The 17,699-nt window shown below is 45.4% G+C and overlaps 1 protein-coding gene across 2 annotated transcripts in view; it reads right to left on the reverse strand.

Annotated features, from left to right (window-relative positions):
• Window positions 1–613: 613 nt before the first annotated feature.
• The window catches only part of SLC9A7 (solute carrier family 9 member A7), a 137,753-nt gene continuing 120,667 nt past the window's right edge, over window positions 614–17,699 (reverse strand). For both annotated transcript variants that reach the window (XM_029929525.1, XM_029929523.1), the window contains 2 exons: window positions 10,275–10,380; window positions 614–6,692 (listed from right to left, as the gene is read on the reverse strand). In XM_029929525.1, coding sequence (XP_029785385.1) covers window positions 6,444–6,692; window positions 10,275–10,380 — 355 coding nt within the window. In that variant the 3' untranslated portion in view covers window positions 614–6,443. The remainder of the gene's footprint in view (window positions 6,693–10,274; window positions 10,381–17,699) is intronic.

A 17,699-nucleotide genomic window follows, 5' to 3' on the forward strand; every position in this document is an offset into this window, starting at 1 on the left:
AGAGGGAGAGAGAGAGAGAGAGAGAGAGAGAGAGAGAGAGAGAGAGAGAGAGAGAGAGAGAGAGAGAGAGAGAATCGGAAGCAGGCTCCAGGCTCTGAGCTGTCAGCACACAACCTGAAGCAGGGCTTGAGCCCACGAACTGTGAGATCATGACCAGAGCTGAAGTCAGACGCTTAACCGACTGAGCCACCCAGGTGCCACGCCCCCCCCCATTTTTTTAATGTTTATTTTTGGGTGAGAAAGACAGAGCTTGAGCAGGGCAAAGGCAGAGAGAGAGAGAGAGACAGACAGACAATTCGAAGCAGGCTCCAGGCTCTGAGCTGTCAGCGCAGAGCCGGACGTGGGGCTCGAACTCACGAACTGCGATCACGATCTGAGCTTAAGTTAGAAGCTCAACCGACTGAGCCACCCAGACGCCCCAGTTGCTGTGATTCTTTGAATCTATTTTAAAACTTAAAGTTTTTCAAGCACCTGAATTAGGGCTTGGCAAAAATCCTTTTACTGAGAAAGCCAGATAGTAAATGGTCCAGGCTTTATGCGCAAACACCCGCTCACTTCTGTCACAGCTCTGCATAAAAGCAGTCATAGACATTATGCAAAGGAAGGAGCCTAGTGCATTCCAATAAAACTTTATTTACAAAAATAGGTTGTGGGCCAGATTTGGTGCAGAGGGGCTGGCTAGCCTTGATTTGTCTTAGAAACACACTGAGAAAAGGATCACACCGCATTTTGCTAGTAACTGACAATACTTATAAAATGCAAAAACAAGATGAGCTCAGCCAGTTAATCTTTTTATTTTGAGTTTTGTAAAAAAAAAAAAAAAGCTTTGAGAAAAATGTGTTAAATATCAGTCAAAGGCAGGAAGACATGTGGCTAGCTTTACAATATCAATCTAAACATATACACAAAGGCAAACATGAAGTAAAATGCTAGGGAAAGTTAGCACTTTGGGGGCCTAACCTCAGTTTTCCTTATTGCACATAAAGGCTGCTGATAACTCGAAGTCTTCACTTTTTCACAGTTAAAACATTTATTTCGAACAACATGTTTACTTATATAACATACTATAATGTTAATTTTATAAGACCACCGATTTGCTACTGATGAATGGAAACCAGATACCACTCTCCCCAATTACATGATGTAAGCGCTCTATAAATAGTCCCCCTCCGGACGGTCCTATCAGCCCGTGGTAAATCCATCCTATTCTATTTTTAAAAAACTTCTTTGCAGCTATTAAATGAATCTTGGTGACCTTCCCATTTGGTCATTTTATGGGACATAGTGAAACCTCCTAAGTAAGAAGACCCAGACGTATTTTTCTGTGAAAAATAAAAAGACAACCAGGAGGAGGTGATCCTCAAGTCACACATTTTGAAGGAGTGACTTCAGTGATGAATTCCGAATCCACAGACTTCACACCCATACGACCGGAAGTCATTCCTCTGCTTCCCTGAAGCCCACAGCTGGAATCATTCCAACAAAAGTCCACTCCCAAAAGTCCAAGCCATCGGACAGTCCCCCAGTAGCACTGGGGTCTCAACTTTTCAGTGCTGTGGACAGCAGATGCGGAGTTCTTGGTGCTGTTTAGAAGCCCCTTCCTATCGGAGTTCCTCCAACATATACACGCCCAGCCATTTTCCACTGACCCTGACATTTGGCAATTCTGTGTACCCTGTTTTCAAAGGCGGCCATCCGAAAGAGGGGCTGCCCTCCCAGTGCTCTCATGTGCATTTCGGGGCTTTTCAAAATGCAGCAGAACGGGCAGTCCCTCCTTCTCATCTTCTCCCAGGCTCGTGTGGCAGAAAACTGCTTACAGAAGTAAAACGAACATCAAAAGCTTTGGTTTTGCTTTTCACGATTGCTGCTAGCATTGGGTGACAAGACATGCTTGTCAGTTAGAAAAAAAAAAAGCTCCACTTATGAAAATCGAAACAGGGAAAAGGGGTTGATTTCTAGGTTCTGGTTTTGAAAAGACTGTCAAAGAGAAGAGCCTACTTGCTTTTCCTAGTGAGAGACTGGCAGAGCTTCCTACAGTATGTCTCTGTATTTTCTCCTTATTAGGTTTTAGAAAGGGGAGGGTCTCTTCAGGTGTAAAGTGAAAGCACATTCAGACAGCTTGTCTGTAACTCTTGGCCACTAGGTTCCTTCGACGGACTGTGTCAGAGCACAGCACCGGACATTGGTGGGGCCAGAGTTTCACTTAAAAACCAACATAAGAGATAGGAAGTCAGCGATACCACTTTTATAGCATGTGCCAGCCTCAGTCCTGCACGAACTTGTCTGCAGAATCAACATCAAGAGGCAGGCGTGAAATGTGTCAAGTTCCCCATTTTTCCAAAGTGGAATAGGAAGTCACATACTTTTTGAATCAGCAAGTTGACCTTCCAGAAGCCCTCATTCCAGATCCCATCTTACAACAGATGGCACAGTCAGGTTTGTGACGCACCTTTTAGGACTAACAGTGGGGACCAGGCTAGGTGCCCGAGAGGGTGATTTCCCCCTCTGTTGCCATCCCCCTGCCCCCCACCAGTCTCCCCTAAGGGCATCAGTGTTGTTTTTACATTTAGAAATCATTCTGTTCATATTAAATATCTGGCATGGCGACATTAACTGCCCCTGTGGGCAAAGAAAGGGGGAAGGAGAGTGGACCAGGGCTCGAGGGATGTCATGATACAGCCCTGTATTTTGGAAGGAGATTACCCTCCACTGAAATGTGCATGGACATCTGAGATGACACTTCTCACGTCAACCAAACCGCAGAGGATGTTTTCGGGTCTAGAGAACACAGCCTGAAAGCTCCTTACTGTGTGCCTGATGACACATTCGATGTCGCAGAGTGATTCTTGGCTGCAAGGCATCAGTGCTGTTTGGGCAGCCCAGGGAGTACCCTGGATGAGCAGAGTCCGTGTAATCACCTATGTGCTCTTCCTAGATCGGCTTCCTAGGAGGAAACGCAGCCTTGTTTAAAGTCCAAATTGCCTCTGGAGGAGACGAAGTTCAGGTCTCCTTGTAGTGCCCGAAAAGAGTATTAAAAGGGACAAACAGCCGGACTTTGTGCCTCCCCTCTGCCATCGCCGCTTCCTCGTGACCGAGAAGGGGTCACAAGCATCCACTTACTGCGGGCCCAACCTCTACCCTGAGGTCTCCCATGTGGACGCAGACACAGGGGCAAGGTAAGTGTGGCGAGAAAGAAAGTTGACTTCACTGCAAAGGGGACCCCATTAAACCGCACATTGAGTTGAAAAGCCAGCTTCTCCAACACCTTCCACTTGACACTTGGCTGCTCGGCTAAGACTGAACCCCTTTGCTTTCCACAAATGGGGGCAAAGAGGACAGGTTTTCATCCTGCCCCCCCACCCCTGCCGCCCAGTACATCCCCTCACATCACCCTTCTCTCCATTTCATGCACTAAGGTTCTCAAATGTGATGCTGTCAGTTGTACTTTAGGGAGTAAGTTCTGGAGTTCTGCCAAGATTGTCTGCACGGAACTCTTTGATGGCTTCCCAGGCAGTTAGTGGTCAATGCTCAGGGTGTTCCATGTGACTGGCAATTAAAGGAAACTTAATTTGCTAGGCCATTCTTTAAGGCTCCAAATAGGGTCTGCTGCAAGGTCTAGGCTAAAAGGCTCATCACCCTAAACAAAGCATGGAAGGCAGGCCCCACTCCAAACCTACCTGGATAGCCAGGGTTGAGAACTTGTGCTCTAGAATTATATCCAGCTCTGCTGAACTGTCATCCCCTCCCCCAACCCAGAACAAGAATGTTTATAAGATGTTAAATGTGTTAAAAACATGTGAAATTGGATGCACTCTGCGGTTTGAACCTGATTTATGCCAGACTGGTCTTGTGTGGAGATGGTTTCTGGGCTTCAGGGCACCCACTCAGCATGGGCATAACACTTCTAGAAGACGGAAGCATTACGATGCATGCACTCATTTCCCAGGACCTCTAGTAAGGTCAAGATTATTCTCCACATCTTGCAAACCAGAATTAGAACCATAGGTCAGTGACTTACTGTTAGCCACGGAATAAAAAAATCCAACCAAAGGACTACCACCCTAGCAAAATGTTGGTCTTGGCAAATCTCCACTTACTTATATTGAAGTAGGTCCTAATAAAAGGTTTACAGACAAGACGACAAGACCCTTTTGGGGGAAAAGCCAACAATCTGTGGATTGACATAGGTCTTGGATGGAAAACTCTGGTTATTTTTCCTCCTTAATGTCTTACTAATTTGCTGAAGGTTTCCTGGAAAACCATTAATGACAATGAAGCCTTGACGTTTATTAAGACAGGGCGGGCCCCTAGATAGCCAGGGTGGCTATTTTCAAGAACCATATCAGGGTTTTCCTGGTAGCTTCCTCCCTCCAAAATGAAATAAGTAAGCAACATAAGAGATAAACAAGGCTTTATAAAGACCCAACCAAAGAGCCACCAGCCTACTCCTCCATCTCTGCAAATAACACACACACACACACACACACACACACACACACACACACCACACACACACACACACACACACACACACACTTCACCTTTCAAGTGTATAGGCCTCACTGGTCATTACCAAGAGAGCTCTGCTGTAAATAAAACCAGTGCTGGCTCTGGGCTCTGGCACATATGCACATCTCCAGCCTGGTAAGCTGCTCTCCGCACTCTGACCCCATGACAAGATGGCCTCCCATGCAGGGGCGCTCTAAAAAAGCGGTCTCTCTGGCTGTGGCTCGTAGGATTTCTGAAGTCCTTCACTAGCCTAGGTAATTCTGAGCCTCATGGGGTCAGATATGTGGGTTGGCTTCTTTTTCAAGCTTACAAAGCCCATGGGTAGCCCATGATAAAAATCAAAATGGATTTTAGGGTAGACGGAAAGGACGGGGGGGAATAAAAAGCATCTAATTACATTATATTGAACCGTATGAAACTGCCATTTGTTGTTTTTTTTTCCAAATGGTTCAACATCAGCAATTTCATATGGCTCAACCTGGTAATAAGTTTTGCCTGGTTTGCACAGACGATCAATTCAAAATGCAAAGCGTAACATCTTATCTAAATATTAACCATTAAAAACATGAGTTAAGAAGATTAAATGGATGGTTTGTTTACGGGTGCACTAGACTGGGCCACTATGTTGTCAGCCACAGTAAGACAAATGCCCACATTTTATGAAAGCATTGTTTTTTTAAAGAAATCGGGTTTTCAAATAACCTAAATTTCAAATCACGCTCACACTTTCGGCTGGTGCAAGCCTCCCCGGATACCAAGCTGATGACCCTTCTCTACATGGCGTTCAACTTCAAGACATCTGGAGACTTCATCTTAAAGTACACGGAACCTTCCACCGGACTGAATACTGCTTAATTTTCCATGGACTTGCCTCTAATTTCTCACGTGGCCACTGAAGTCTACTCGGTCTTTAGAACAGGAGCTTGTATTTTGTTTTTGCAGTTAATTTTGTTTGCAGCATGATCTTCCCCCTGTCCTCTGACTACTAGCCTACTGCCTCCTAAGTCTTCTTTTTGCTTTCTTTGCCCCAGATACAAGCATCCCACAAATTTCGGTGTTGTTCCTAAACCCACAATAGGTATCTCGGCTCTCTGAATCATTTGCCAGGCAGTCAGCTCGCATGGTGGTCCTGAAGAACAGACTGATTTTTCATCATCAGTTTCTAACCAGTTTCTCCTGTCCTCAGATTAATGTGAAAAGCCCAACAGTGTAACGCGATTTTCCTTTGGTTTTGCTTTTGGTAGCTTCTTCTGGATGGAGGCTTCCAGAGAAGGCATTCTAATTCTTTCCCTAGGTCCAAATGTTCACAGACAGATTTCCATTCTTGAGTGTAGAGGAAAGCCAGGTCGCAAAGAGCCCAGAGGCCTGACGTGATATTGAAGTCCCGCAACCCTGCGGTGCCTGTGGCATCCGCTCCAATTGCTTCTTCTTGAGTTCTGTCCCATTTACCACTGGCTTCCCGTCATCCTTGGAGATGCAGTCTCAGCTGCCTTTCTTCTAGCCTGCTCTCCTCCACCTTGCGGTTCCTGCCACCAGCCAGGCTTGCACTGCTGTAAACGGGTCTGAAGCCTCTCCTGGGGGGAATCCAACTGCCCCCCCCCCCCCGCTCCGCCACACGCCTTGTTCAGATACTGCAGCTGAATGAGTTACATCATTAAAGCATGCTATTTTGTTTGTTTAACTCTGAACAGCACACTACTATGTGAAAAAGTGGGAATGGGTCTGCGTCTGTCTTGATTTAGAGACACTTTAGCCCCACCATCTTGGGTTAAATTGTAAAGGTTAAGATAGCTTCAGACCTCAAGAAAACAGAAGCATTAGTTCTGCTCAGTCAGTGCCCCGCCTTGAACAACCCTGGGGCTTGCAGCCGTCCTCACCCTGCCAGGGAGCCGACCCCACCATCCCCGCAGGCTCTGGGGTGGGGAAGGGGGGAGTCACGCATTTTCCAGGGGGAACACTAGGCGCGTGCCCCGGCTCAAAACTGGCTGGTCTCCTATCCCCAGGGCTCGGTCCAGCACCTCCTCGGAGCTGCTCTTGGTTCTCCGGCTGCCCTCAAGGCTTGCAGAGGCCGAGTGGGAGCCTGAGGAGCCATTTGCAGTCACTGTGCTGTCCCCGTAGGTCAAGGTGAGGTCACCCTCAGTGAGGATGAAGTCAGAGTCTTCCTCTCTCAGCGGTTCTTGGTTCTGAAAAGTGCAATGAACGACAATGACAAATAGCAAACTGCCATCTTCCAAGGGCAGGGACCAACCCCAACCTCAGCTCTGCGTCTGAAAACCAGGGATTGTGAAAATTGTCTGCCTTGAGCCTCTAGTGTGAATGGAGGATGCAAACTGTGGAGTGCTATTCAAGGCAAGGCGCTGCTGCCCGAAACCAGGACTGTGAACACTGGGAGGCAGTTCTGATTTCGAATGACTGACAGCTCGGTGTTAGTGACAAAAGGAGACAAAGGAAGGCCAGCCTGGGTTCTCAGCCTCCCAGCCCACAAGGAAAGACAGGGTAAGGTCACTGGGTGAACCTGCAAATAGGTTTTGGGGCCTCTCTTCCCTGGGCAGGAGGCCCCACAAACCACCCTGAACGCACCTGGTTTACATCTGAGCTGCTCTTTGTCTTAGTGATTGAGAGAAGGGGTCAGTGCATAATTAGGATGTCCTTCCTGTTCCCACAGAAAAAGCCCGGGTGGGAAGCCCTCCGGTGGATGGGGCAAGGTAGGAATCCAGAGGGAGGGTGTTCTTGCACATCTGTTATGAGCCTGCCAGGAATCCCTCACTTGATCCTTACCCCTCCCCGCCTATGAAGGGCAGGCACACTCCTGTCCCAGAGAAGAAAGCCTAAGCTAAGAGAACCTAGGAAATATGCCCGAGGTTTGTCCAGCTGGTGGGAAGCATAGTTAGGATTCGTGCTGGCCGGACCCACGTAAAGGATGTGAAAAAAAGAAAAGCCACAGTTAGAGTATAACAGGCAAAGCTGAGCAAGGCAGGCGTTAGCCAGAGTGGCAACCTCTCAAAATCACCAGACCCGGGGGAGAGCTCAGGAAGCAGCATGGGGCCAGGCACAAACCTCTCACCCTCTAATGGGTTTAACCAGCAAAACAAGGAGCGGTTCACTCCCCTGCTGGCCCCAACCGCACACATCAATCGGGTCAAACACTTGTGAGCTCCTCTCTTGAGTGGCAAACACAGCTTCAGGATGCACCGGTACACCCCTGTCACTCTCCTATTTGCCATTTGCTCTTCAAAGTGCACCTGTGGTCCCTCATCCTCTACGTGGCAGGGTGTCCTTGGTGCAGGACATGGGACTTGCCTCCCTGACAGCCTCCTGCTCCCTGCCCTGCCCGCATGAGTCACGCTGCCCAAGGCCATGGGCAGCTCTCCCCAGCATGCCTGAATTCCCATCTGGGTGAGAAACCAGCATAGCACTTGCCCGCCTCCTCCTGGCACCCTTCCTTGAGGCACTTAAGTCAGGTGCTAGAGCACAGTAGGTGCTAGAGGAGTACCCGGTCAATGCCCTGACCTAGGAAGGACTCGTGGGTCTGCCTATCTCCTTCTCCTGCCCCAGCCTGTCTGGGTACACTAGCTGGTAACAAGCGTGAGCTTGTTTTGTGCATTGCTTCTCAGTGATGATGGCTGCTCCACACTCCACAACCTGACTCCACTTAACCAGCGCTCAGGCTTTTTCGAGATAGGCAAGCACGCACTTCCTCTCGCTTGCGGCCTCAAGCCCTCCCTGGAATGAGGCAGGGTGCACATGTGCAACTAAATAAGAATCCTCTACTCAGGTAGAGGGTCGTTCTAAAACTCACTCCACACTCCGCAGAATCCTACTCTCCACCAGCATTTAGAAAGTCCTGAAATTCAATCTGTCCTGCAAGAGTTTCCCTAACAAGAAATGGGATGATGTTCCCTGTTTCAGCGCCGTCCATTTCTCCCCTCCGCAGGCAGGCGCTGTCTGCAAATGGAGCCACACCCTCTACAGCAGCACAGGGGAGGCCCCCAGACACCAGCCCCTGGGTGACCTTTGCAGAACCCTGGCTGAGGGAAGCAGGGCTGAAATTCACCGGCAGGAGGAAACAGGACTGGATGTTGACCATTATTCCATTACGAAACTCACAAGCCTGGATAAATTGTACCCAAGGAAAGGTCATTCCAAAACAAGGACCTAGTAAAACCCCGTGGAGAGGGATTTCCAAATCAGAGCTTAATGAACATGATCTGCAGATGATGAAACCAACCCACTTGCTCGAATTCCAGATGACAGGATCAACAAAAGTTTGGTTTAAGCTGGAGATTTCTAACACTTATGTAATGGGCTGTCCACTGGAGGCTGCTATGAAAATGCTGTGGAATAACCTTGCAAACATGCGTGTTGCAGGAACATAAGCATTTGAAATAACCAGAAGTCACACTTTCCCGAATGGAGGAACACTGTTTCCTAGGTGGATGCAAATAGTGACTAATGCCCATCTAGGTGATGGGTGAGGTCGACAGCATCAAACCGCCATGAGAGCCACCCAGCCCAAGACCCTCACCTGGCATAAAACCCCAAAGCGTCCCCCTCGGCTCTCTCACCTTTGGCTGCCTCAATTTTTTGAAGACACTTTGCTCCTCCTCTCTCAGCAATAGCAAGCCTCACCATGTCTAGAGCGGACTGAGACCCTGGTCAGGACCCCAGCCCAAAGCAGCAGTGGCAGTATGGAGGAATTCATCTCTGATGAGGATGTCCCTTGGCACGCCAGACCACCTCTTACCCCCGGCCCCTGCATCCCCTGCCCAGCTACAGGGTCTATTTTCCCCTCTTTATCGCTTGAATACAATGGTCCCCAAGCCCGCTGCCCTGCCCCATTAGAACTCACCTGATCTGGACCCTTCTCTCTCAGACCTGGGCTTTGCATATTCTGCTTTCTCAACACTAACCAAGTAAATTGCAGGTTATTTACTAATACTCTGAAACCCGCATTAGGGCCTCAGCTCTGTCAATTACAAATCCTGGGACCCTTGGCACCTTCTTCCTCCGTAAGATGGTAATAGCTGCTTATTCACAGTATGGCCGAGAAAATAAACTTGGCCTTTGTGAGCTGGAAAGCTCTATATAAATGTAAGGAGTTCTTTTCTCCCGGAGCATCACGGTTATGTAGGATGCGGAGGAGAGAGAAGAATAAGGGCCTTTCCCCTCTCCTCTAGTCCTGCTACAGAGGTAGGTGCCTGCTTTCTCCACCCCTCTGCCTGGGAACCCCCATGAAGGGTCAGCCCCAAAGCTCAGATGTCCACCAGCGTGGGTATCTTTTCATACCATGCCAAGTCTGAATGCGACAATGGAAAGGACCTAACCACATCAACATAAAGAAACCATCTGCAAAAAGGATCTTCATGTTTGCTAAACACTTTGTGGTTCACGTATTTTTCCATGCCTCAGCCTTTAATCTCACAGCCAGCCTGTATGACTAGGCTCACTTTAGAGACAAGAAAACTGAGGCGCGGAACACTTAAATGGCCTCGGGGCTTGGAACTGAATGTAGCTGTCCTGCTCCTAAATCCAGTGTTCCTACACCACAGCTGCCGGCGTTCCAGGGCCCGCAGCCCAGGTACGAGGATTCTCTGTTACTGTGCAAAATACAGAAACACACGTGAAGTTGGCCATTGCTGATCATCTTATTTAGAGAGGTAAAATTTGTGGGTTTGGAGGCTTCGCTGCCGCAGGTTTCCCCTTCCTGGGGAAGCCACTACCCTGGCCCCGTGAGCAGGAGCACAACCCTGACATGCTGTACTTACGTCGTATACCTGGGGACTGGTCAGACACCGAGCGAGTAGGCCACACCAGGCGGGGAGTGTGGTGGTTAACGGGGGGCCAGTGTGCGTGAGGATGGGCTTCAAGTAACTATAAAAAGAGGATTAAGGAAAACGTCTGCAAAGAGAACACACTCCCAACAAAACGTGTTTAGAAATCCCCAAGAGCAGAGGCACCTGGGTGGCTCAGTGGTTAAGGGTCCAACTTCCACTCAGGTCATGAGCTCACAGTTTGTGGGTTTGAGCCCCGCGTCGGGCTCTGTGCTGACAGCGAGGAGCCTGCTTGGGATTCTCACTCCTCTCTCTCTGCCCCCACCCCGGCTCACTCACTTTCTCTTTCTCTCCAAATAAATAAATAAAGTTAAAAAAATATTTTTAATATACAAATTTTTGGAAGGGCAAAAATGAAATAGCAAGTCTCTATCCCATGTTCTGGTGATCATATTAGAACTTTACAGGAGAACTTTTTTAAACTGAGGTATAATGGATGTAGAATAATATTTTAATGTGTACAACACAGTGATTTCGCCTATCGATTGCAAAACGATCACCTCATTAAGCGTAGTTACCACTGGTCACCACACAAAATTAATACAATATTATTGGCTACATTCCCCATGATGTACACGACATCCCTGAGGTTTACTCATAACTGGAAGTTTGTACTTGATCGCCTTCGCCCATTTCACTCCACCAACCTCCTTCCCCATGGGCAACTACCAATCTGTCCTCTGTATCTATGAATCTGGGTTTTATTCTGTTTTTTGGTTTGGTTTTTAGACTCCATGTGTAAGTGAAATCATGTAGCATTTGTCTTTGGTTTATTTTCATTTAGCACAAAAGCTTCAAGGTCAATCCATGTTGTCCCAAATAGCAAGATTTCACTCTCTTTAATGGCTGAGTAGCATTCCACTGTGTGTGTGTATGTGTGCCTTTCAATTTTTTCCTGATCTTATTATAATTAATTTTATACTATAGATACATAACATTTGCATTCTATTCTACAACTCGTAAGTAAGTCTTCTGTGCTTTGTCTACCAACTGGGTCTAAATGTTAAAAGCCAATAGCTAGCATTTGTAATATTATTATTCAAATATCATTTGCTTGTAACCAAGCAGAGTGGTTAGAACACTGTTAAAGGAAATGTGATACAATGTCATTTAAACTTTGTTCCTGAGAAGAGAACATGCGGTAAAGACAGGCTCTTCTCTGAATTTCCTCTTGATCTCATTCACTTCTTCTGGATTCTAACAAATCATTTCTTCTTCCATGTCGTCCACTTCTCTGGATCTGATTTCGGTTTTGTTTGATCCTCATGTTTTTGTTGGGTTTTCCCCTTCTGATAGAGTCTGGGCAGTGCCAAACGTTGGTGAATTCTTGCGTGTCTGAAAACCACTTCCTTTTTTTTTTGTTTTTTTCTAGGCTCAGAGTTCTTTCTTTTCATCCTAGAACTCTGGCTGTGCTAGATGGTATTCTAACAGTCAAGTTTGCTGATGCCACATCTGATTCCTTCTCTTTATTTTTATTATTATCTTAGCATCTATTTATTCTTGAGAGAGAGAGACAAAGCATGAGTGGGAAAGGGACAGAGAGAGAGGGAGACACAGAATCTGAAGCAGGCTCCAGGCTCTGAGCTGTCAGCACAGAGCCCGACACGGGGCTCGAACTCATGAGCCATGAGATCATGACCTGAGCTGCAGTTGGACACCCAACAGACTGAGCTACCCAGGCGTCCCTGGTTATTTCTCTTTAAAGGATGCCAGTTTTTCTCTTTGGAAGCCCTAAAGAGTCCCACTCTCCGTCCTGAAGTTATGGAATGCTCCAATGTGTGCATTCATGCTACTCAGGCCAGGTGGGCCCTCACACTCCAGAGACGAGAATCTTCTCTAAGCAAGTTTTCTTCCATTCTTCCTTTACTTCTTTTTTTCCTCTATGGTCTCTATCTTCTCCTTCCATACTCTGTTCAAGTATTGTGGACCTGCTGGCTCTGACCTCCACGTCTTGAAACCCTTGCCTTGCACAGCTCTGACTTTGTGCTCGGCCTCTTACAGATTCTCTTCCTCAACTTCATCTTCACATGAACAGGTTTGGTCTCCAGCATGTAATTACGCTGTCCATTACATTTTGGGGTTCATTTCAGAAAGTTTAATTTCCAAGAGCTGCTTCTTGCTTGAGTGCTTTTTCTAATAACCTGTTCTTACATCATGACTGGAAAAGCCTTTCAACTCTAAGGTTTTTATTCGAACAATTAAAAAATAGGGGCACCTGGGTGGCTCAGTTGGTTAAGTGTCTGGCTCTTGATTTGGGCCCAGGTCATGATCTCACAGTTGGTGGGTTCAAGCCCTGCTTTGGGCTCTGTGCGGATAGCTCGAAGCCTGCTTGGGACTCTCTCGCTGCCCCTTCCCTACTTGTGCTTGCTCATTCTCTCAAAAATAAACATTGAAAAAAATTTACAAAAAGAAGAATTAAAAAATATATTTGGTGGGGTGCCTGTCTGGCTCAGTTGGTGGGGCATACAACTCTTGAACTCAGGGTCATGAGTTCGAGCCCTGCACTGGGCATAGAGTTTACTTATTAAAATGCGCGCACACACACACACACACACACACACAATTTTGAATTAATTACTTTGGCATGCCCCCCCACATCTTTACTCAGTTTCTCAGTTCATCAAGCAGGTGTGGAAGTCTACCACTCCAAAGTTGGATGTGGGGGTGTTACTTTAGGTAGAAAAATTTTGGGTGGCCTCGAGGTCTGTTTCTCTACCAATCCATCCCCAGGAAGTATCTCTACTTTGTCTAGAGAGCTATGCTCCCAGGAGAAAATTAACAGCTGTCAGCTGATCTGCGGACACAGAAAGTACTGGTTGTAGTTGTTACAAAACAACATTCTTTAATAGATCAGCCAGATAAACTGCCTCAAGACTTGCTTTGGTCTTGGGCTACAGTTTTCTCTGCTCCAATTCTATCTAGCTTTGGTCTTGCAAGCAGTCACGAATCTCTCTTCAGTGGATTCCATGAGCCCCGGGAATACAAGGGAGCTGTAGGTGTGCACTGAGCCTCTCATCTTAAACTGGAAGCCCGTCTAGTCCATTTTCAGGCTTGTTCAGGGAAGGAGGCACCACATTTCCTCTTGCTGGTTTGTGGAATCATTCCTGTCCAGCTGAACCCTCTTTTGTTGCAGCCAAAGCCCATATTTTCTCATTCAGTTATCTATGGAGCTATAGAATGCATCATGGACACCTTCCTGATATAATTCCTCAGTCACTTTGTGCCTGCTTCTGTTCTTAGTCTCCCTCCTCCGAACTAAACAAGAAGAAATCCCAGTCACTGAAATTTACATTCAGAGACTCTAGCGCTCACTCCCGCTGCCTGCAAAGAATCTTTTTCTTCCGCACTCAGTTCACTGAAGTATGACTGACGAATAAAAACTGAATGCATTAGGGGCGCCTGGGTGGCTCAGTTGGTTAAGCATCTAACTTCTGGTCAGGTCATGATCTCACAGTTCATGGGTTCGAGCCCCGCATTGGGCTCTGTGCTGGCAGCTCAGAGCCTGGAGCCTGCTTCGGATTCTGTGTCTCCCTATCTCTCTGCCCTTCCCCTGATCATGATCTGTCTCTCTCTCTCTCTCAAAAAAATAAATAAATGTTAAAAAAAAATACTAGTGGTAGCATGGGGTAAAGACAGCAGCAGGGGCATTGTTTAGGAATAAAGGAATCTAAGGGCACCTGGGTGGCTGAGTCAGTTAAGCATCTGACTTCACCTCAGGTCATGATCTCACATTTGTGGGTTCAAGCCCTGTGTCAGGTTCTGGGCTGACAGCTCAGAGCCTGGAGCCTGCTTCAGATTCTGTGTCTCCCTCTCTCTCTGCCCCTCCCCTGCTCACTCTCTGTCTCTGTCTCTCAGAATAAAATAAAGACATAAAAAATGCATTAAAGCTGTACAAGATGTTTAGATGTGTATATACTGTGAAATGATAACTACAATTGAGCGAATTAACATATCCGTCACTTCACGTGTTACCATTTTTCTGCGTACATGCGGTGCAAACACTTGAGATCTACCCTCTTAGAAAACTTCCAGTATACAACACGGCGCAATTAACTCTAGTTACCGTATGGTACATTAGGTTTCCAGAACTTATTCATCTTATAACGGAAAGTCTGTACCCTTTGACCAACATGTCCCCATTTCCTCTACTTCCCAGCACCTGGCAACACCCATCCTCTGTTACCATGAGTTTGACTTTTATAGATTTCGCATGTAGGTAGGATCATGTAGTATTTTTCTTTCTATGCTGGGCTTACTTCATAGCATCATGTCTGCCATGTTCATCCAAGTTGTCCCAAATGGTTAAATTTCCTTCATTATTAAAGCTGAATCATATTCCATGATACACACACATCTTCTTTATCCGTTCGGGCAGTGATTGACACTGAAGTTCTTGCCATATCTTCCTTACTTTGAATAATAATAATATTGCCGTGAACATGTTGTCTCCTTTGGATGTGCCTTAGGCGGGACTGGAAGATCATATGGTAGTTCTAATGTTCTGCAGCACCTCCATACTGTTTTCCACCGTGGCCACACCAATTTACAACCCATCAACGGTGCAGAAGGGTTTCCTTCTCTCCACATCCTCCCCAGCACGTGGTATTTTTCTCCCATTTTGATAACAGCCCTCCTAACAAAGGTGAGGAGAGGTCTTATTGTCGTTTTGATTTGCATTTCCCTGGGGATTAGTGATGTTGAGCAACTTTTCACGTATCTGTTGGCCATGTATGTCTTCTTTGGAAAAACCTCTATTCAGGGCCTTTGCCCGTTTTTAATTGGGGCATTTGAATTTTGGCTGTTGTGTTATAGGAATTCCGTATATATTTTGAATATCAATCCCTTATCAGATAGATGGGTTGTAAATACTTTCTTCCATTCTATAGGTTGTCTTCTCATACTGTTGATGGTATCCTTTGCTGTGCAGAAATCTTCTAGTTTGATGTAGTCCTATTTGTTTATTTTTGCTTCTGTTGCCTATCCTTGTGGAGTCAACTCCAAAAACGCATTGTCAAGACCAATGTCAAGGATCTTTCCCCTGTGTTTTCTTCTAGGAGTTTTATGGTTCCAGGTCTTGCACTTAAGTCTTTAAATATTTGAGTTGCTTTTTGTGAGCTGTGTAAGATAAGTTCCAGTTTCATTGTTTTGCGTGTGGATATCCAGTTTTCCTGGCACCATTTATTAAAGAGGCTGTCCCTTCTCTATTACATATTCTCAGCACCTTGGTTGAAAATTAATTGGTCCAATATATGAGGCATATTTCTGGGCTCCCTCTTTGGTTCCACGGGTCTGCATATCTGTTTTATTTTCTTTTTTTAAATGTTCTTTTTTTTTTGAGAGAGAGACAGAGTGTGAGTGAGGGAGGGGCAGAGAGAGAGGAGACACAGAATCTGAAGACAGGCTCCAGGCTCTGAGCTGTCAGCACAGAGCCAGACGTGGGGCTCGGACTCACAGACCAGGAAATCATGACCTGAGCTGAAGTCAGATGCTTAACCAACTAAGCCACCCAGGCACCCCTATGTATCTGTTTTAATGCTAATACCATACTGTTTTGATTACAATGCCTTTGTAATATAATTTGAAATTGGGAAGTGTGACACTCAGCTTTGTTTTGTTCGCTGATTGCTTTAGCTATTCAGAGTATTTCCTGGCTCCATACAAATCTTAGGTTTTTTATTTTCTGTGGGAAAAAAACACCATTAGAATTTTGATAGAGATTGCACTGAATCTGTAGATTGCTTTGTAGTATGGACATTTTAACGATATTAATTCTTCTAATCTATGAACACAGATCTCTTTCCACTTACTTATGTCTTCTTCAATTCCATTCATCAATGTTTCATCAATGTTTTTTAGTTTCCAGTGTAAAGATTCTCACCTACTTGGTTAAATTTACTCCTAAATGTTTTATTGGTTTTGATGGTATCATAATGAGATTTTTTAAACTTTTTTTACATTTATTCATTTTATAAGAGAGATAGAGCATGAGTGGGGAAGGGGCAGAGAGAGGGGGAGACACAGAATCTGAAGCAGGCTCCAGGCTCTGAGCTGTCAGCACAGAGCCCGACGTGGGGCTCGAACCCACAACCCATGAGATCATGACCTGAGCTGAAGTCAGACACTTAACTGACTGAGCCACCCAGGCGCCCTAGCTTGTTAGTATTTTGTTGAGGATTTTTACATCTGTGCTCATCAGGGATACTGGCCTGTAAATTTCTTTTCTTTTACTGTTCTTGGGCTTTGATATCAGGGCAATGTTGGCCTCATAAAATGAATTTGGGAGTGTTTCTACCTTTTCCATTTTTTGGAAGAGTTTGAGAAGGTATTAATTTTTTAAAGGTTTGGTGGAATTCACCAATGAAGCCAACTTTATTATGTTGACATTCCATCTATATCTAATTTGTTGAGAGTTTTTTTTTTTCAATCATGAAAGGGTGTTGGATCTTAGAGGCTTTTATTTGCTGGGAGGTTTTTGATTACTGATCAATCTCCTGCTTGTTACTGGTCTATTCAGATTTTCTATTTCTTCTTCATTCCATCTTGGTTAAGTTGTACGTTTCTAGAAATTAATCCGTTTGTTCTAGGTTACCCAATTTTTAGTGTATAATTGTTCATAGGAGTCTCTTGTGACTCCTTGTATTTATGTGTTATCAGTTGTAATGTTTCCTCTTCCATTTGTGATTTTGAGTCCTCTTTTTCTCTTAGTCTAACTAAAGGTTTATCAATTTCTGTTTATCTTTTCAATAAAATAACTCTTACTTTCACTTATCTTCTCTATTGTTTTTCTAGTCTCTATTTTATTTATTTATTTATTTCTGCTCTGACCTTTGTTATTTCCTTCCTTCTTGTAATTTTTAACATAGTTTCTTCTTTTTCTAGTTCCTTGAGAGGTTAGTTTGTTTATTTGAGATCCTTCTTCTTAATGTAGGCATTTATTGCCATAAGCTTCCCGCTTAGAACTGCTTTTGCTGCATCCCATACATCTTGGTATGCTGTTTTTCTATTTTTATGTTTGCAAGATATCCTCTGATTTCTCTTCTAATTTCTTCATTGATCCGTTGGTTGTTCAGGAATATGCTGTTAAATGTCCACGTATTTGTGAACTTTCCAGTTTCCCTAGCTTCATAGCACTGTGGATGGGAAAGTCCCTTGACATAATATAATCTTCTTGAATTTGCTAGGTTTTGCGACCTAACATATGATCTTTCCTGGAGAATGTCCCATGTGCACTTGAAGAAGAATGTGTATTCTGCTGCTGTTGGATGGAATGCTTTATGTATGTGTCTCTTAGGTCCATTTAGTCTAAACTGTAGTTCAAATCCAACGTTTCTGTATTTGATTTTATGTCTGAACACTCTA

This window comes from Suricata suricatta, chromosome X (genome assembly GCF_006229205.1).
Source record: "Suricata suricatta isolate VVHF042 chromosome X, meerkat_22Aug2017_6uvM2_HiC, whole genome shotgun sequence".
Taxonomy (NCBI): Eukaryota; Metazoa; Chordata; class Mammalia; order Carnivora; family Herpestidae; genus Suricata; species Suricata suricatta.